General features: G+C 69.6%; 2 protein-coding genes across 3 annotated transcripts; both read left to right on the forward strand.

The window, feature by feature from the left end:
• The first annotated feature begins 3,214 nt into the window (after positions 1 to 3,214).
• Positions 3,215 to 7,296, forward strand: SEPTIN5 (septin 5). 2 transcript variants are annotated; one of them, XM_040251269.1, is made up of 11 exons: positions 3,215 to 3,380; positions 3,977 to 4,073; positions 4,168 to 4,254; positions 4,449 to 4,572; positions 4,647 to 4,781; positions 4,882 to 4,999; positions 5,090 to 5,191; positions 5,906 to 6,002; positions 6,086 to 6,221; positions 6,344 to 6,446; positions 6,732 to 7,296. In XM_040251269.1, exons 1-11 carry the CDS (start codon positions 3,300 to 3,302, stop codon positions 6,786 to 6,788), a joined length of 1,137 nt encoding a protein of 378 aa, XP_040107203.1. In that variant the 5' UTR covers positions 3,215 to 3,299; the 3' UTR covers positions 6,789 to 7,296. The 2 variants fall into 2 exon arrangements, with proteins under 2 accessions (XP_040107203.1, XP_040107204.1); XM_040251270.1 differs by lacking the exon at positions 3,215 to 3,380 and adding an exon at positions 3,440 to 3,612.
• Positions 7,297 to 7,485: 189 nt separating this feature from the next.
• On the forward strand, positions 7,486 to 8,851 carry GP1BB (glycoprotein Ib platelet subunit beta). The gene has a single exon (XM_040251268.1). It carries the CDS (start codon positions 7,508 to 7,510, stop codon positions 8,666 to 8,668), a length of 1,161 nt encoding a protein of 386 aa, XP_040107202.1. The 5' UTR covers positions 7,486 to 7,507; the 3' UTR covers positions 8,669 to 8,851.
• Positions 8,852 to 14,479: the final 5,628 nt, after the last annotated feature.

Genomic DNA, 14,479 nt, shown 5'->3' on the forward strand with positions numbered 1-14,479 from the left:
CATCGTGTGTCTCGGTCTCTCTCCCGCTCGCCGGCCGGCCCTGGACCCCGACCCGACCCCCGACACGACCCGCACCCGCAGAGGACAAGCAGGTACGCGCGCGCCGCCGCCCCCCCGGCCCGCTGTCACCCATTGTGCCAACAACACCGCGGCGCCCCGCGCGACCCCGCCCCCGCCCGCCGACATCCCGCCCTGTCGCGATAGCCGATCGTCAGCCCGGGTGCTGCGGGGCGGAGGGGGCGCCGTGCCGGGGTCCTGGATCCTGACCCTGGCTTGCGCCGCGTGGGCCCCTCCCCGATGGGGGATGGGCCGGGTGCTCCCTCCCACTGGTCCGGCGCCGGCCTCTCCTTGTTGAACTGGCCCAAGACCGCGTGCGGGGTGGGGGTCCTGAGGGAGCCCCTGGTCATGGAAGGCCAGGGGCGGGGGGAGGGGTCTGCGTCCAGCAGCCAGGGCTGTCCCCTAGTGGCCCCACACGGAGAGGGCGGGCGGGCGGCTGCCCGGGCCACCCCACCCGGCTTCTCTGCATCCGCTTCCCACTGAGAGATGTGAGTGGGCTGACCTGGGGCCTCTTGCCCAGACCGGGAGCCTCCAGGGCCTGGTCTGAGTCATCCCCCTGCCCAGCATGGGTCTTCAGACCTAGAGGGTACAATCTGGTTCACCCAAGGGCCTGCCTGGACCCCCACCCTCCAGGTGCACAGCGCTGGACAGAAGGCTGCCTGGACACCCACTGCGAACCTGGCTGAGGTCAGGGTTAAATATCGAGGAGGCCCCGCGGAGGGGGGCGCATCCGGGGAGCTTGGGGCCCTGGGGCAGCCCCACTGGCTGAGGTCTCTCTGCTCGAGCGCAGCCGTGTTTAGGGCAGAACAGGAAGGCTGACTTGGGCACCAAGGTGGCCTTGGCAGCCCCTGTCAGGGATGGGGGTTCACACCCTGGGTGGAGCCCCACAGTATTGGCCCAGGTGTGGCAGGCGGGCGGAGCAGCCTGGCAGGTGGTGCTGGGGCTTGGAGTTGCCGGCTGCGCCCTGGGCCGGGCGAGGCTCGTGGGGAGGGGCCTCTCATCTTCACCCTGCCAGCAAGGGGCTCCCTGGGGAGCCAGGGCCAGGAGCTGCCTGCCCGTGCTTCGGGTCAAACAATGCAGGAGACGCAGGGCCAGCCCGCCAGCCTGCCATTGTTCAGGGAGAGATGGGGGAAGCCCCGGGAGACCGGCCCCCTACTCCGGGGCCTGCGGGCACTTGGGGTTCCCTGCTGGGGCTCCAGCCCCTCTGGGCTGGTGTCTGCCCCACCTGGAGCTCAGCTAGGACGGGCCTCACCCATGCCTACCCCCGGGGCCTGAGGCAGAGGGCGTGATGTGGGTGGCATGTAGGGTCCCCCCGGAATTGGGGCCAGGAGCCAGGCGTTTGGGGCAGGGTCCCCGTGGGTCTTCACTGTTCCATTGTTGGCGTTCTGAGCCTCAGCCTGTCGCCCCTCCAGGAAAGAGGGGGACCCTATGGACCCCTCTGTGCCCACCGTCTCAGGCACGGGGTGGGGGGCTCTGGTGGTCCCCTGTACCCTCCCCCACCTCACCCCCTCTCAGCGAAAGTGGTGGTTCCCCTGGCTCTGGCTCCCGTCCCCAAAGCCGACGGGGAGATTCTAAGAATGAAAACGCCTTGAGAGTGTCAGGCACCAGGCGGTGGGGAGGAGGTGGGCGCGGCACGTCTGCGGCTCTGAGTCCTCGGGAGTGTCTGTTGTGCCTCGAGGATCAGACAAAGCGGGCGGCAGGGCCCTCTCCTTGGGGACCCCCAGGGAATCCGCAGCCCTGTGCGGGTGAGGTGGGATGCGGGCCGGGCTGGCAGGGGCTGGGCTTGTCCCGTCCCGGGCCTCCCGAGGCTGTGCCTCACCAGTGGGCAAACCAAGGCCGTCTGGGCAGTGCACCCTTCAGGCCTGGCTCTGTCCTCGGAGGTGCCCCGGGCCCGAGAGGTTAGCTTGTCCACCTGGCAGGAGCTGGGCCTAGGAGCCGTGTCTAAGGTGGCGCCCGGGGTTGGAGGCTGGGGGATACTCAGGCTGGAGACCCCCAAAAGGTCCACGTGGCGGGTGCTTTCTGGGAGCCAGGGCACGGGGCCGGGCTGTGGCCTGTGGCCCCCCCCGCCGTCCTCTTGGATGAAAGGCGCCCCTGTTCCCAGCAGTGGACCCACCCCTCCTCCCCAGGTGCCAGCAGCCTCCAGGCCCCATGGCGGCAGCTCCAGCCTGGACCGGGGGACAGAGGCCCCTTAAGCATGGAGCCAGGAAGGGAGGGCGGGTGAGGGTGTGGGGGCCTCCTGGCCCTACTGACAGAGTTCAGAGCGCGTCCACCTCTTTGGAGGCCCAGCTCCTTCCCATTGGTCTGGCCTGTTCCGATTCTGGTGGGGGCCTGCAGGGTGGGGGCGAGGCTGGGTTTGGCTGCTCAGGAGACCCCCGTGGTCCCTGGCATCGCAGCACAGGCAAGAGGGCGGAGCTGGCTGGAGCCCCCCAGGCCCCCTATTGCCCAATCCTGGGGGTGAGGGCAGGGTGGAAGCTCAGAGTGCCCCCCCCCGGGGGGAAGGGGTCCGCTCCATCAGCCCCCCTCAGCTGGCAGCAGCTGTCTGGCCAGCAGGGCTGGCCGGCGGGTTTGGGGGGCCACGCACCGGCCACAGCTTCCGCGTTTGCAGAGGAGATGGGGGCCGGGCATCTAAGGCTGTGACCGCCCCCTCCGGCCCGACGCGGGCCTGGGTGGGGAGCGGGGCTCTACCCTCGCAGGTTCCCCGCTGGTCTCAGGGGCCGCGGCGGTAAGCATTCCCCGGACACACGCAGGGGGCAGGGCGCGCAGGGAGGGCTGCGTCTGTGGGGAGTTTCGGGGGGCCGGGCGGGAGCGCGCGGATGGGGCTCCCTCTGGCGGCGGGCGCGGCGGCGTGGACCCGCCGTGGACCGGCCCCCGCCGTGCAGTCGCGGGGCTGACGGCCCGAGCCGCGCCGCTCCGCGCGCAGCCGCCCGCCCGCCCGCCGAGCTGGGCCCTGCCCTCCTCCGCTCCGGTGGCTCCGCCCGCGCGGCCTCATTTCCAGGCGACCGTCTCCCGGAGACCGCGCGCTCCCGTCCAGCGCAGGGACCCGCTTGTGCCCGGGGCTGGCCTTCTGGGGCCGGACCCGCGGCTCGAGGGGGGCCTCGGGGTCGCGCATCGCGTGAGCGCCGCCCCGCCCCGGGCCCCGGTGCCCGCGTCCGTGCGCCCCCGGGGCGAGAGCACGCCTGGCGGCGGGCGGGCCTGACCCCTCTGGGCCCCAGCGCGGCCCGCACGGTCCCAGGCTGGCGGCGATGGACTCGCTGGCAGCACCCGAGGGCCGCCTGGTGGAGCCGCTGCTGTCGCCGCGGACCCAGGCCCAGAGGCGGCTCAAGGTGTGTGTGGACCGGGGCGCGGAAAGCGGGTCAGCGCGCGCCCACCACGGTGCCCGGGCTGGGGTATGACAGGGGCTGCAGGGCCCTAGGGTCCTGGGGTGGGCGCTGGGGCGTGGGGAGGCCAGGGGCTGCTGTCTATAAATAGCTCTAGCTCCACCGTTGCTGCCGCCAGCCGCCCCCGGGGCTGGATGGCGGCCAGATGGGGCCTCCCACCCCCTACTTTCGCAGAGGGGTGAGTATTCAGGTGGGGGCTTCTCCAGCTTCGGAGGGCCTTGGGCACGTCTGAGGGGTCCGGGTCCTGGTGCCCTCTGCCCCCCACCCAAGGACACCGGCCTCACTGGGTGTGCCTGTTGCCCCCGCTCCGGGCACAGATCCATCTCTGTGAAGCCCTTGAGGGCACCACCCCCCTCCACGCCCACCCGCCTCCCACCTCAGGGGGGCCTTTGCCCACAGACCCTCGCCCGCTGGTGCTACTGAGATGCCCCTTCCCCGGGGGACCCTGCCCTGCTGCCTCCCTGGCCTGAGTGCGGTGAGGGCAGGGCCCGGGGCTGCCCCGGGAACCGGAGCGTGCCCCTGACCTGCCCCGCCCCCGCCAGGACGTCGACAAGCAGTACGTGGGCTTTGCCACGCTGCCCAACCAGGTGCACCGCAAGTCTGTGAAGAAGGGCTTCGACTTCACGCTCATGGTGGCCGGTGAGTGGGCCGGGCCCCAGGGCAGGCAGGGGCACGGGCAGCCATGCTCTGTCTGGGGCCTGGGGCCTGACCTCCCCACCGCCTCTGTGGGCAGGGGAGTCGGGCCTGGGGAAGTCCACACTGGTCCACAGCCTCTTCCTGACGGACCTCTACAAGGAGCGGAAACTGCTGAGTGCCGAGGGTGAGTGGGCCCCGCGCCCCCTGCTGGGTGACGGTTTCAAGGGCTCCTTCCAGGTCCAGCCCCGATCCTCTGTCCCTGAAGTGTGGGTCCAGACCCCCGCCAGACCACGTAACCTGGGAGTGTCTGGGGTGCCCCGGGGGTAGGAGTCAGGGCCGCAGAGGCCACTCTGAACCACCCCCTGCCCCCGGCCCCAGAACGCATCAGCCAGACGGTTGAGATCCTAAAGCACACGGTGGACATTGAAGAGAAGGGGGTGAAGCTGAAGCTCACCATCGTGGACACGCCGGGCTTCGGGGACGCCGTCAACAACTCTGAGTGGTGAGGAAGGCTGGCCTGGGCTGCCCCGGCCCCTGGCCCCCGGCCCGGCTGGCCTCACGTGCCCCTACCCCCAGCTGGAAGCCCATCACCGACTACGTGGACCAGCAGTTCGAGCAGTACTTCCGGGACGAGAGCGGCCTCAACCGCAAGAACATCCAGGACAACCGTGTACACTGCTGCCTGTACTTCATTTCCCCTTTCGGGCACGGGTAGGTGGCCGCCCCAGGCCAGGCGGCCTGCCCGTTCCTCGGGCACCCCCTCCCGCCACCCCCGCCCCACGAGCCCCTCACCCTGGCCCCCCCCCCACAGGCTGCGGCCGGTGGACGTGGGCTTCATGAGGGCCCTGCACGAGAAGGTGAACATCGTGCCCCTCATCGCCAAGGCCGACTGTCTTGTCCCAGCGGAGATCCGGAAGCTGAAAGAGCGGGTGAGCCTGCGGGGGTGGGGGGTCCGAGAGGGGCTCGGCGGGGGGACTGAGGCCGTGGGCCCCTCCCCTGACAGTCCTCGCTGGCTGCAGATCCGGGAAGAGATCGACAAGTTTGGGATCCGCGTGTACCAGTTTCCTGAGTGCGACTCGGACGAGGATGAGGACTTCAAGCAGCAGGACCGGGAACTGAAGGTGAGCCTGCATCGCTTGGGGGGACCCCAGAGGCCACTGTACAGCGGGTCTAGAAGAGTGCTGGGGCCCTGCTCTGACCTGGGGCGGGGGGCGGGGTGGGGGGGACGTGAGACTCTCATCCAGGCTGGAGAGTCTTAGCCGGGGATGGCTCAGGTCCCTGCTGGCCAGTGTGGCTTGGGCCCTGTGTGGGTCATGGGTCATGGAGTGCTTGCCAGGGCACAAGGGCACAGTCACTGGCCAGGCCCCACCCTGGCCCTGCACTCAGCCCCCCTCTCGTACCCCAGGCACGTGCAGGCCCGAACTCGCAGAGTCCTGAGCTCTGGGGGCAGGAGGTGGCTTTGAGTGGTGATGGAGAAGCCAAGCTGGGGACAAGCAGCAACTAGGCCAGGACCAGGGCAGGCCCTTCACCCCAAAGTCAGCAGGGGTATCACTAACAGTCGGCACAGGCTCTGCTCTGGGGAAGGAGGCGGAGGGGTACCAGGCAGGGAGGGTACATCTGATTGGGCACAGCCTGGCAAAAGCCCTCCATGGAAGCGGCACCAGCTCTGGCTTCAGCTGGCAACAGAGAGGCCCAAGGTGGGGATAACAGGTTCTTTTGGGGGAGAGGCTATTGTTGGGGACACGGAGGCATACCCATGGCCCTCCTGGACTGCGGACCTCACACCCGTGGTAACTGGGCTGAGCCCTTGCACCTGCCCCCCCGACCCCGGCCAGGAGAGTGCACCCTTCGCTGTTATCGGCAGCAACACGGTGGTGGAGGCCAAGGGACAGCGGGTCCGGGGGCGTCTGTACCCCTGGGGGATCGTGGAGGGTGAGTCCAGGCCTGGGGCACAGCCTTTGGGGGGAAGGTTCCCCTGGGCTGGTGGCCCACTCACCGGCCGCCCCCGCCCGCAGTGGAGAACCAGGCGCACTGCGACTTCGTGAAGCTTCGCAACATGCTGATCCGCACGCACATGCACGACCTCAAGGACGTGACCTGCGACGTGCACTACGAGAACTACCGCGCGCAGTGCATCCAGCAAATGACCAGGTGCGCGCCCACGCCCCGCCCGCCCCCGCCCCCTGCCTGGAGGTGCGGGAGCCGCAGGGCCGGGCTGGTGTCGAGGGTCAGCCCGGCCTCCAGCAGCCTCGTCCCCGGTGTCCACCCTGCAGCAAGCTGACGCAGGACAGCCGCATGGAGAGCCCCATACCCATCCTGCCACTGCCCACGCCTGACGCCGAGACTGAAAAGCTCATCAGAATGAAAGATGAGGAGGTGGGTGGGGAGCGGGGGTGGAGCCAGGATGGGTGGGCGGGGAGGGGAGGAGCCTGGGTGGGTGGAGCCAGGCTGGTGGGCGGGGAGAGGGGAGGCGCCTGGATGAGTGGGTGGAGCCAGGCTGGCTGGGTGGGGCCAGGCTGGTGGGCGGGGAGGGGAGGAGCCAGGCTGGGTGGTGGAGCCAGGCTGGTGGGCGGGGAGCGGGGAGGAGCCAGGCTGGGCGCGGGGCAGGCCCGGCCCACCGCTCGCTCACCCTGCCCCCTGCCGCTCCTGCCCCGCCCGCAGCTAAGGCGGATGCAAGAAATGCTGCAGAAAATGAAGCTGCAGATGCAGGACCAGTGAGCCGCCGCAGCCCGCGTGCCGCAACTGTGCTGCCGGCTTCCGGGCTGGCCCTTCCCACCCCTGGACCCCGACGGGCCCGGACTCGACGCCGGAGTCGTCTGGATCACCCATAGGCCCGGACGCGACCCCCCCACCCCAGAGTGGCCCAGACCTGGTTTTTTTCCCTCCTGTTCTGAGAGACGCTGGGTCACAGCCCCCAGCCAACCCTAATTTATTCTCAGCATCGGCCCCTCCCCTGGTTTGGATCTGCTTCCCAGCGGCCTGGACGGTGGCACCCCCACATCCAGTCCTCTTTGGCTTAGAGGCGCTGGATCTAAGTTGGGTGGTGACTTCTGAGATCTGCCCCCAACCGGAAGGTCACTGAACTGACTCCAGGCCCTATTTACAGGGGCGGGAGAACTGAGGCAGAGTGGGGGTGGGGGGGCCGATCCCCGGGACCCTGGCCTGTTTCCCTACTCGGAGCCTCCCTTTCGGCCCCCCGTGGGCCAGGGCCTTCTTACCCCTTCCCCCACTCACCAGGCACCTCTGCGCACAGGTTGGGAGCGGAAGTGATTAGGCTCCCTCCCGACTTAAGGAGGTCAGCTGGCTGCAGGGGACAGTGACTGCCCGCGCCTCCCCCGCAGCCCGGCCCGGCCCGCCCTTTGCCCATCGGCGGCGGGAGGCCCGCCCTCCCAGCCGCGCTGTCGCTCTGGGTCCCTGCTCTCCGTCCCTCCACCCGCATGACCCCTGGCCCCGAGCCCCGCTCTCCAGTGTGTTCCGTTGTGAATGCTGCACCCTGTCCTGGTGACAGGAGAACAATGTTGGTGAACGTCGAAGAGGGTGTCCGAATGGTCTGTGCGCCCCGGGAGCGAGGGGCCGGAAGCCCGGTCGGCCGGCGACCTGGCGATAGCGCTCTATCTGCGCCGGCGGCTCGGCCTTGGGGTTATTTCTGGCGGGGTGGCCGCGTTGTGGTCGGTTCGGCAGGCGCACCAGGGCCGGGGAGGGGCTGGGCGGCCTTATCGCCCGGTTCCGCGACCACCGCCCGGCGCTCCAGAGCTTGCCCGGTCGCCGACCTCTCGCCATGGGCTTCGGTGAGTCTGGGGTCTGCCCGGGCCGCGCGCTCCCCGAGGACATCCGGCGGGGAGGCTTTTGGTCCTCTGGGCTGCAGTCAGAGCGGTTCGAGCCAGACCCGGAGGACGCTTCCAGCAGGCGGGCGGGTGGAAAGGCTCTCGGGCGGTGGCGATGCCGCCCGGGACCCCGCGGGCCGGGCTCACCGCGGCGCTTGCCTTCCAGGGCCGCGCGGGGCGGTGAGCCTGCCGCTGCTGCTGCTGCTGCTCGCGCCGCCGGGCCGCTCGGCCGCGGGCTGTCCCGCCCCGTGTCGCTGCGCGGGGACGCACGTGGACTGCGGGCGCCGCGGCCTGACGTGGGCCTCGTTGCCGGCCGCTTTCCCGCCAAACACGACCGAGCTGGTGCTGACCGGCAACAACCTGACGGCGCTGCCGCCCGGGCTGCTGGACGCGCTGCCGGTGCTGCGCGCCGCGCACCTGGGCGCCAACCCCTGGCGCTGCGACTGCCGCCTGGTGCCGCTGCGGGCCTGGCTGGCCGGCCGGCCCGAGCGCGAGCCCTACCGCGACCTGCGCTGCGCCGCGCCCGCCGCGCTGCGGGGCCGCCTGCTGCCCTACCTGGCGGAGGACGAGCTGCGCGCCACCTGCCCGCCCGGCGCGCTCTGCCGCGCGGCGCTGGTGGCGCAGCTCCTGCTGCTCCTCCTCGGGCTGCTGCACGCGCTGCTGCTGGCGCTGCTGCTGTGCCGCCTGCGGAGCCTGCGCGCCCGCGCCGCGCGCCGGAGGCCGCTGAGCGCGCCGCTGGCCGCCGAGCACGCGACCCCCGAGCCGAGCGACTGACGCTGAACCGTGCGGCCAGGCCCTCTCCCCAGTCCTCAGGATCTCCCAGACCTTCCTCCCCGGCGGCCCCGCGCAGGGGCACGACTGCTGCGCCACCGCTGGCCACACGCACCCACGCCTGGACCTGGACCGAGGAGCCCCCCACACTGTCTGCGCTGCCAATAAACCCTGCTCCCCACCCGACCGATCTGAACCGTGTGCCGCGGAGTCCCCTTCCTAAACCCAGAAAGAGCTGGGGGCGGGGGGGGGGGGGGGGGGGGGTTCCCACATGGCAGTTCATACACCTCCATATCACCTCCTGCTGGGGGCACAGGGGCGAGCCAGTGAACTCGCCTGCCCCAGACTCTCCCCAAAGTTCAAGTGGGGAGGTGTGGAAGGGCTGGAAGGACAGTGCCCACCTGGGGAGTGGGCGTGAGGACAGTGTGCAGGGCGGTGCCTGTGCCGGAAGCACGTGCTCAGAGTCGAGGTTTCTGGGCGCCAGGGCGGGTCTGCCAGGTGCCTCCAAGGATGGTTCAGGGTGTGAGGTGCCCCAAAGCATCAGGAGTGCTTTGCACCAGGGATGGTGAGGGCAGCCAAGGGCCCCAGCAGGACCTTCCTGGGCATTTGAGTGAGAAGATCTGGAGAGCAGGTGAGGAGGGGGTGAGCCTTGTGAGCTGGGGTCCACAGAAGCTCCCTGCAGGCGTGAGGAGGCGCGGGGGGTTGCAGGGTCTCTGAATCGTGTCCTCCACCTGGCTGCCACCTCCTGCAGGAAGGCACCCCTGACTGCTTCTCAGGCCCTGGTCTCCCCGATCCCAGGGCCTGGAAAATCCTGAGTGCGCGCCCCAGGGTGGCTCAGGCTGCTAAGCTGGACCTGGTGGCCGCAGAGAGAGGGCGATGCTTTCCCCACTTCCGCTCGAGGGGTGGCCCCCACCTGTCTGGCCCTGTGAACAATGAAGGCCGCTGATGAGGAGCCTGGGGCCTGAGCCCCGGCTCCCAGGCCCAGGAAGGCCCCTGGCCCCGCTGACCCGGTCGGGGAGGCTGCCATTGACACAGTCTTTGTCTCAGCCTTTGTGGGACAAGACGGATGGCCCTCCGGCCGGGCCGATGCTATCTCAGGGCTGCCGGTGGGACGTGAGGTGGGAGCCACCCCCTCCTTTGTGGGCAGGTGCGTGGCATCCGGCCCATTGTGGGCTGCAGCTGACTGTCCGCTGTCCATCCAGGCTTATCACCAGATCTGGGACAACGGCCCCTTCTGCACAAAGAAATGACCCCTGCCTCCCAGGGAGTGGCCCAGAGCCCTGGTCGGGGTCAGAGGTAATAGTCATTGCGCAAGATACTCAAGTCACACCCTAAACTCAGCCCCAGTGCAGTCCAGGAACGGGATGTCACCCCTGCTTTCCACAGCAAGAAACCTGATTCCAAGGGGGGGCGTCTCCCTGCTGGGCCCCAGAGCTTTCTCCGTAGCTGCCCTAGGAGCAGAGCTGAGACCAGGCCCCAGGGACCCCCTCTCCTCCTCTCCGAGGCCTCTGTGGGGCAAATGCAGGGCCTGGGGGGTCCTAGGTGACCCCATGCTAAGACAGGGAGGCCTCCCTGGGCTCTGGGACAGGTCCCAGCAGGAACTGGGAGGGACCAGTAGTGAGCAGGAGCCCAGCCTCCCAGCCAGCGTCCTGTTGAGGGGCTGGGTATGGGGGTCCTGGGGGTCCTGGGGGCTGCAGAAGTCTGCATCTTCTGACAGAGGAAAAGGCCGGCATCATGGTGTGGTCAGATCCGAGGAAGAGCTCCCCGCTCAGACGACAGGGCAGCAGAGCCCCGTGGTTACTCCAGGCTCGTCCTGCCCTCCCGCCAGTTCCCTGCGATTTGGGGGGCTCCAGCCATGGTGCTGACCACCGGGGGCTGCCGGCCCTGACCCTGAGCTGACACTCCACACACAGACCCTGGGGCCTCAGCCTCCGGGGTGTGGCGAAGGGGAGCGTTCCCAGCTGGGGGCCCCGACCGGCCCAGAGCATGGGGGAAGCATAGCTCCTCCGCCAGCCCCGGGTCTCTGCGTCCCTTTCTCTGTCTCAAGGAGGATCTCCTGGCCCAGGGTCCCTTCCCCACTGACAGGCTGGTCCCCCCTGGGGCTCAGACTCCATCCAGCTGGGAATAGCCCCGCCAGCCCTTCATGCCTGCAGCCCCCAGGCGGGCAATTCCGGGCCCCTTTGCCCTGCAGCTCCAGTCCTCTGACCACACTGGTCCCCAGCTTCCCGGGGTAGGGGGCAGTGATGTGAGTCCCAGGAACACCAGCCTCAGAGCGAGGCCCGGGTCCTCCCAGGGCAGGCACGAGCTTCCTGCTGCCTCTCTGTCCTGAGTCTCCAAGGCCTCCCCGCCCTGCATCCTGCCCTGCCCTGCCCAGACACGTGGCGCACCACCCCGGGCCGCCCCGACGCTCAAGCCACATCCTGGCAACTGGAGGACGACCGAGGGCTTGCCTAGAGCGCGGAGTCCCTGCAAGGCAAGGCGGCGGCCCAGCCGGACACAGCCCTGACCAGCGCGCGGAACTTTCCGGAAAAGCGCAGATGCCTCGGCCGGTCCTCCCCGGAGCGCGGCCTCAGCCCGGCAGCAGAGGGCGCTCGCGACCTGCCGAATGGCCTGCGCGGGGCGCAGGAGCCCAGGGGCGCGGGGGATGGAGGGGCGCGGGGGACTGGGGGGTGCGGCGGGGTTGAGGTAGGGCGGAGGGGTGCGGGGGGGATGGAGGGGCGCTGGACGCAGAGCAGGACTGCGCGCGCTGGCTGGGGCGGCCTCGGGGTCCGCAGGGCGCTCCGGTGGCGGCGGGGCAGGGGACGGGGGCGCCCCCCGCCCCGCATCGACAGCCGGTCGCGGTCGCGGGAAGATAAGGCGCTTCTTCCGCCGGGCGGCAGTGGCCCGGGACTCAGCCCAGTGAGCCCGCGGCGCGGCAGCCGTCCGCCGCTCTTTGGCTCGGTGAGCACTTACTGAGTCCCTGCTGTGTGCGCCGGAGCGCGGACGGGCAGGCGGGGGCTGCGGGGGGCGCGCGGAGGGCGCTGTGAAAGGCTGGCCTCGGCGCCTGCCGGGTGCCCAGGGAGAGGGGCACCTCTCGACCAGGCCGGCAGCGGAGCGCGGTCCCCGCGGCCTCTCCAGCCTGCGGAGAGGCCCACCGCCCCGCTGGGGACGAGCTCCGAGGGCCCCGCGGACGAGGCCCCGGGAAGGGCTGGGGCCAGGCCCTGGCCGTGCTGGGGGTAGGCCCGCCGCCCAGACGGAGCAACAACATTGGTGTGGGTGGCGGGGCCCTGGGGGCCCATAGCTCAGCGCACCGTCTGCGCCCACCCCCGGCGTTTCCGATGGAGGGCAGGCAGCAGGTGATAAATCACCAGAGCCCAGCCCCCCCCGCACCGGGGCGGTCGTGGGGAAGGGGGGTTCCGTGTGACAGAGACGGGCCTAGAGCCGCGAGACAGCGGCCGCAGAGACAAAGCAGCTCCTGCCGCCCGCTGACCGCAGGGTCCCTTTACCGACCCCCCACCCCGGGCGCCCCTCCAGACGCCTCTCCCCCGGCCCATCTGGAAACCAGCTGAGAACCACCGCACCCCAGCCTGCTGACCCCCAACGAGGGGGCGGGGGGAGCAAGAGCAAGGCCTCCACAGCCACAACTCCCTCCCCTGGGCGACCGTAAATCAGCGGGGGGCTCTTGCCAGCACCCCCCAGGCTGAGGGGGTCTGTGGGGTCCCTGGCCCTGGCTGTGTCCCCCTGTCCTTGAACTGTCCTGGTAGATGCCCCCACCCAGCTGCACAGTCACCAGCCCTGGGCTGTCTACACCTGGCGCTGTCTACACGGGGCCTGTATATACCCGGTGCTGTCTACACCCGGCGCTGTCTACACCGGCGCTGTCTACATTGGGGCTGTCTACACCCACTGTCTACACCCGGCGCTGTCTACACCCGGTGCTGTCTACACTGGGGCTGTATACACCCACTGTCTACACCCGGCGCTGTCTATACTGGGGCTGTATACACCCACTGTCTACACCCGGCGCTGTCTACACCCGGCGCTGTCTACACGGGCTGTATACACCCCCTGTCTCACCCGGCGCTGTCTACACCCGGCGCTGTCTACAGCAAGGCTGTCTACACCCGGCGCTGTCTACACCGGTGCTGTCTACACTGGGGCTGTATACACCCACTGTCTACACCCGGCGCGGTCTACAGCAAGGCTGTCTACACCCGGCGCTGTCTACACCTGGTGCCGTGTACACCCAGTGCTGTCTACGCGGGACGCACAGCCTCACTGCCCTCATCGTTTCTGTCTGCAGACAGGAAGTGTCTGCAGGGAGACATCCTGTTGCACCAGGAGACCCCTGGCTGGCCTGCAGGAACTGGGGGTCAGCGGCCTCCCCAGCACAGCCTCCAGGGGTCCCCTCTGCCCCCGGGGAAAGGCTGTCTGTCCTTCTCTCCATCTGGGTTTCCTGTTCCTGCCACGCCAGCTGCTGAGGGCCAGCGAGACAAAGAGTGCTGAGAGACGGGCCAGGTGGGCCCCGCCACACGTGTGAGCACCCTCTGGGGTCAGGGTGCTCCTGGGACCTGCACGGGGACCCAGAGCCCAATCTTGGCAGTGCCCACCCTGGGCGTCTGTCCTTCAGATACCCACCGGATGCAGGCGGCAGAGATAAGGCCACCTGCACACAGGTGAGCCCGCAGACGTCCACCATGACATCTTTCCTGGCTTGTCTGAAAGGGATGGGCGTGGGGACGGGGGCTTCCCTGTCTCAAAAGACCTTTGACGCTCTGGGAATTCTATGCCCGAGAGAGGCCCCGAGTGTCCTGGGGGCTGGCCTGGGCCTCGCCACACAGATGGTCCCCTGGACGCTCAGAACCACCCCCCGAGCCCCGAGCGGGTGTGTGGAGGCGGGGACAGGGAGGGTCTGGGTCCGGAGGAGAGTGTGGGGGCGCCAGGAGCCCTGGTCTCAGCTTGGGGAAGGGGGGAGGGCCTCCCCCGTCGTTCATTCCTGCTCATGCCCCCACTCGTGGGCGCCCCTGCCCGGAGGCCGCCGACAGCACAGGGCAGGCTGGGGTTCAGCGCCTTGGTCCTCAGACCTCCGCCCAGCGGGGAGCAGCCCCCCCGGCTGCCCAGGGGCTGCTGTCTGTGCCTCGCGCCAGTGTCCCAGGCCCACAGGGACACTCACAGGTGGGGTGCTGGAGGGGCTCCCTGAGCTTTGCCTGCTGGCCTCCTCAGGGAGCCGGGGTGCAGACCCCAGGGGAGGTAGAGGGTCCCTGTGATGCTCCTTCTCCCGCCCAGCGTGGCCTGGCCTGGCACGCCCACCCTGAGAGGGGGCTGCAGCCTGGGGCTGGGGGTCCCGGCAGCGTACACATCGCCCTGGCTGTCGTGCCCCCTTGGCCTCTGCAGGCCCCCGTGGGAGACGGTGCGTCTACGCAGACGTCTATTTTGATGTGGTTTGTGTTGGGGCGTTTGCTTTTCTCTGGGCTTTGTTTGTTTAAAGATGCTCTTGAAGAATTCCAGCCCGTCTGCAGGTCTTGAGGACCGGCTTCTGTCTGGGCAGGGCTGGGGGCAGGGCCCTGAGAGCCGCCTGTCCCAGCACGCCCGCCCGTGCCCTGTGCCCACTGGAGGGGCGCCCGTGACAGACCCGGAGCAGGTGGGGCCTGCGACGCCACCACCGAGGGACGTTGCACCGGGAGGGCCGTGCACCTCTGTGTGAGGAAAGCAGGGCCACCTGTGTGTCGGGGCTCTGGGTCTGCTGGTGCTAAATGCTGTGTGTGTCCCTACCGTGTGTGGTCCTACTGTGTGCGGTCCTACCGTGTGGGGTCCTACCGTGTGCGGTCCTACCGT

Source organism: Oryx dammah, unplaced genomic scaffold (assembly GCF_014754425.2).
Source record: "Oryx dammah isolate SB20612 unplaced genomic scaffold, SCBI_Odam_1.1 HiC_scaffold_12, whole genome shotgun sequence".
In the NCBI taxonomy this organism is placed as follows: domain Eukaryota; kingdom Metazoa; phylum Chordata; class Mammalia; order Artiodactyla; family Bovidae; genus Oryx; species Oryx dammah.

Excerpts from the sequence above, each read along its gene's own strand:
- GP1BB (XM_040251268.1), top strand. The coding sequence starts at position 7,508 with ATGACCCCTGGCCCCGAGCCCCGCTCTCCAGTGTGTTCCGTTGTGAAT.
- SEPTIN5 (XM_040251269.1), top strand. The coding sequence starts at position 3,300 with ATGGACTCGCTGGCAGCACCCGAGGGCCGCCTGGTGGAGCCGCTGCTG. Across the intron at positions 4,074-4,167 it reads CTTCACGCTCATGGTGGCCG|GGGAGTCGGGCCTGGGGAAG; the intron begins GTGAGTGGGCCG and ends CTCTGTGGGCAG. Across the intron at positions 6,003-6,085 it reads CCCCTGGGGGATCGTGGAGG|TGGAGAACCAGGCGCACTGC; the intron begins GTGAGTCCAGGC and ends CCCCGCCCGCAG.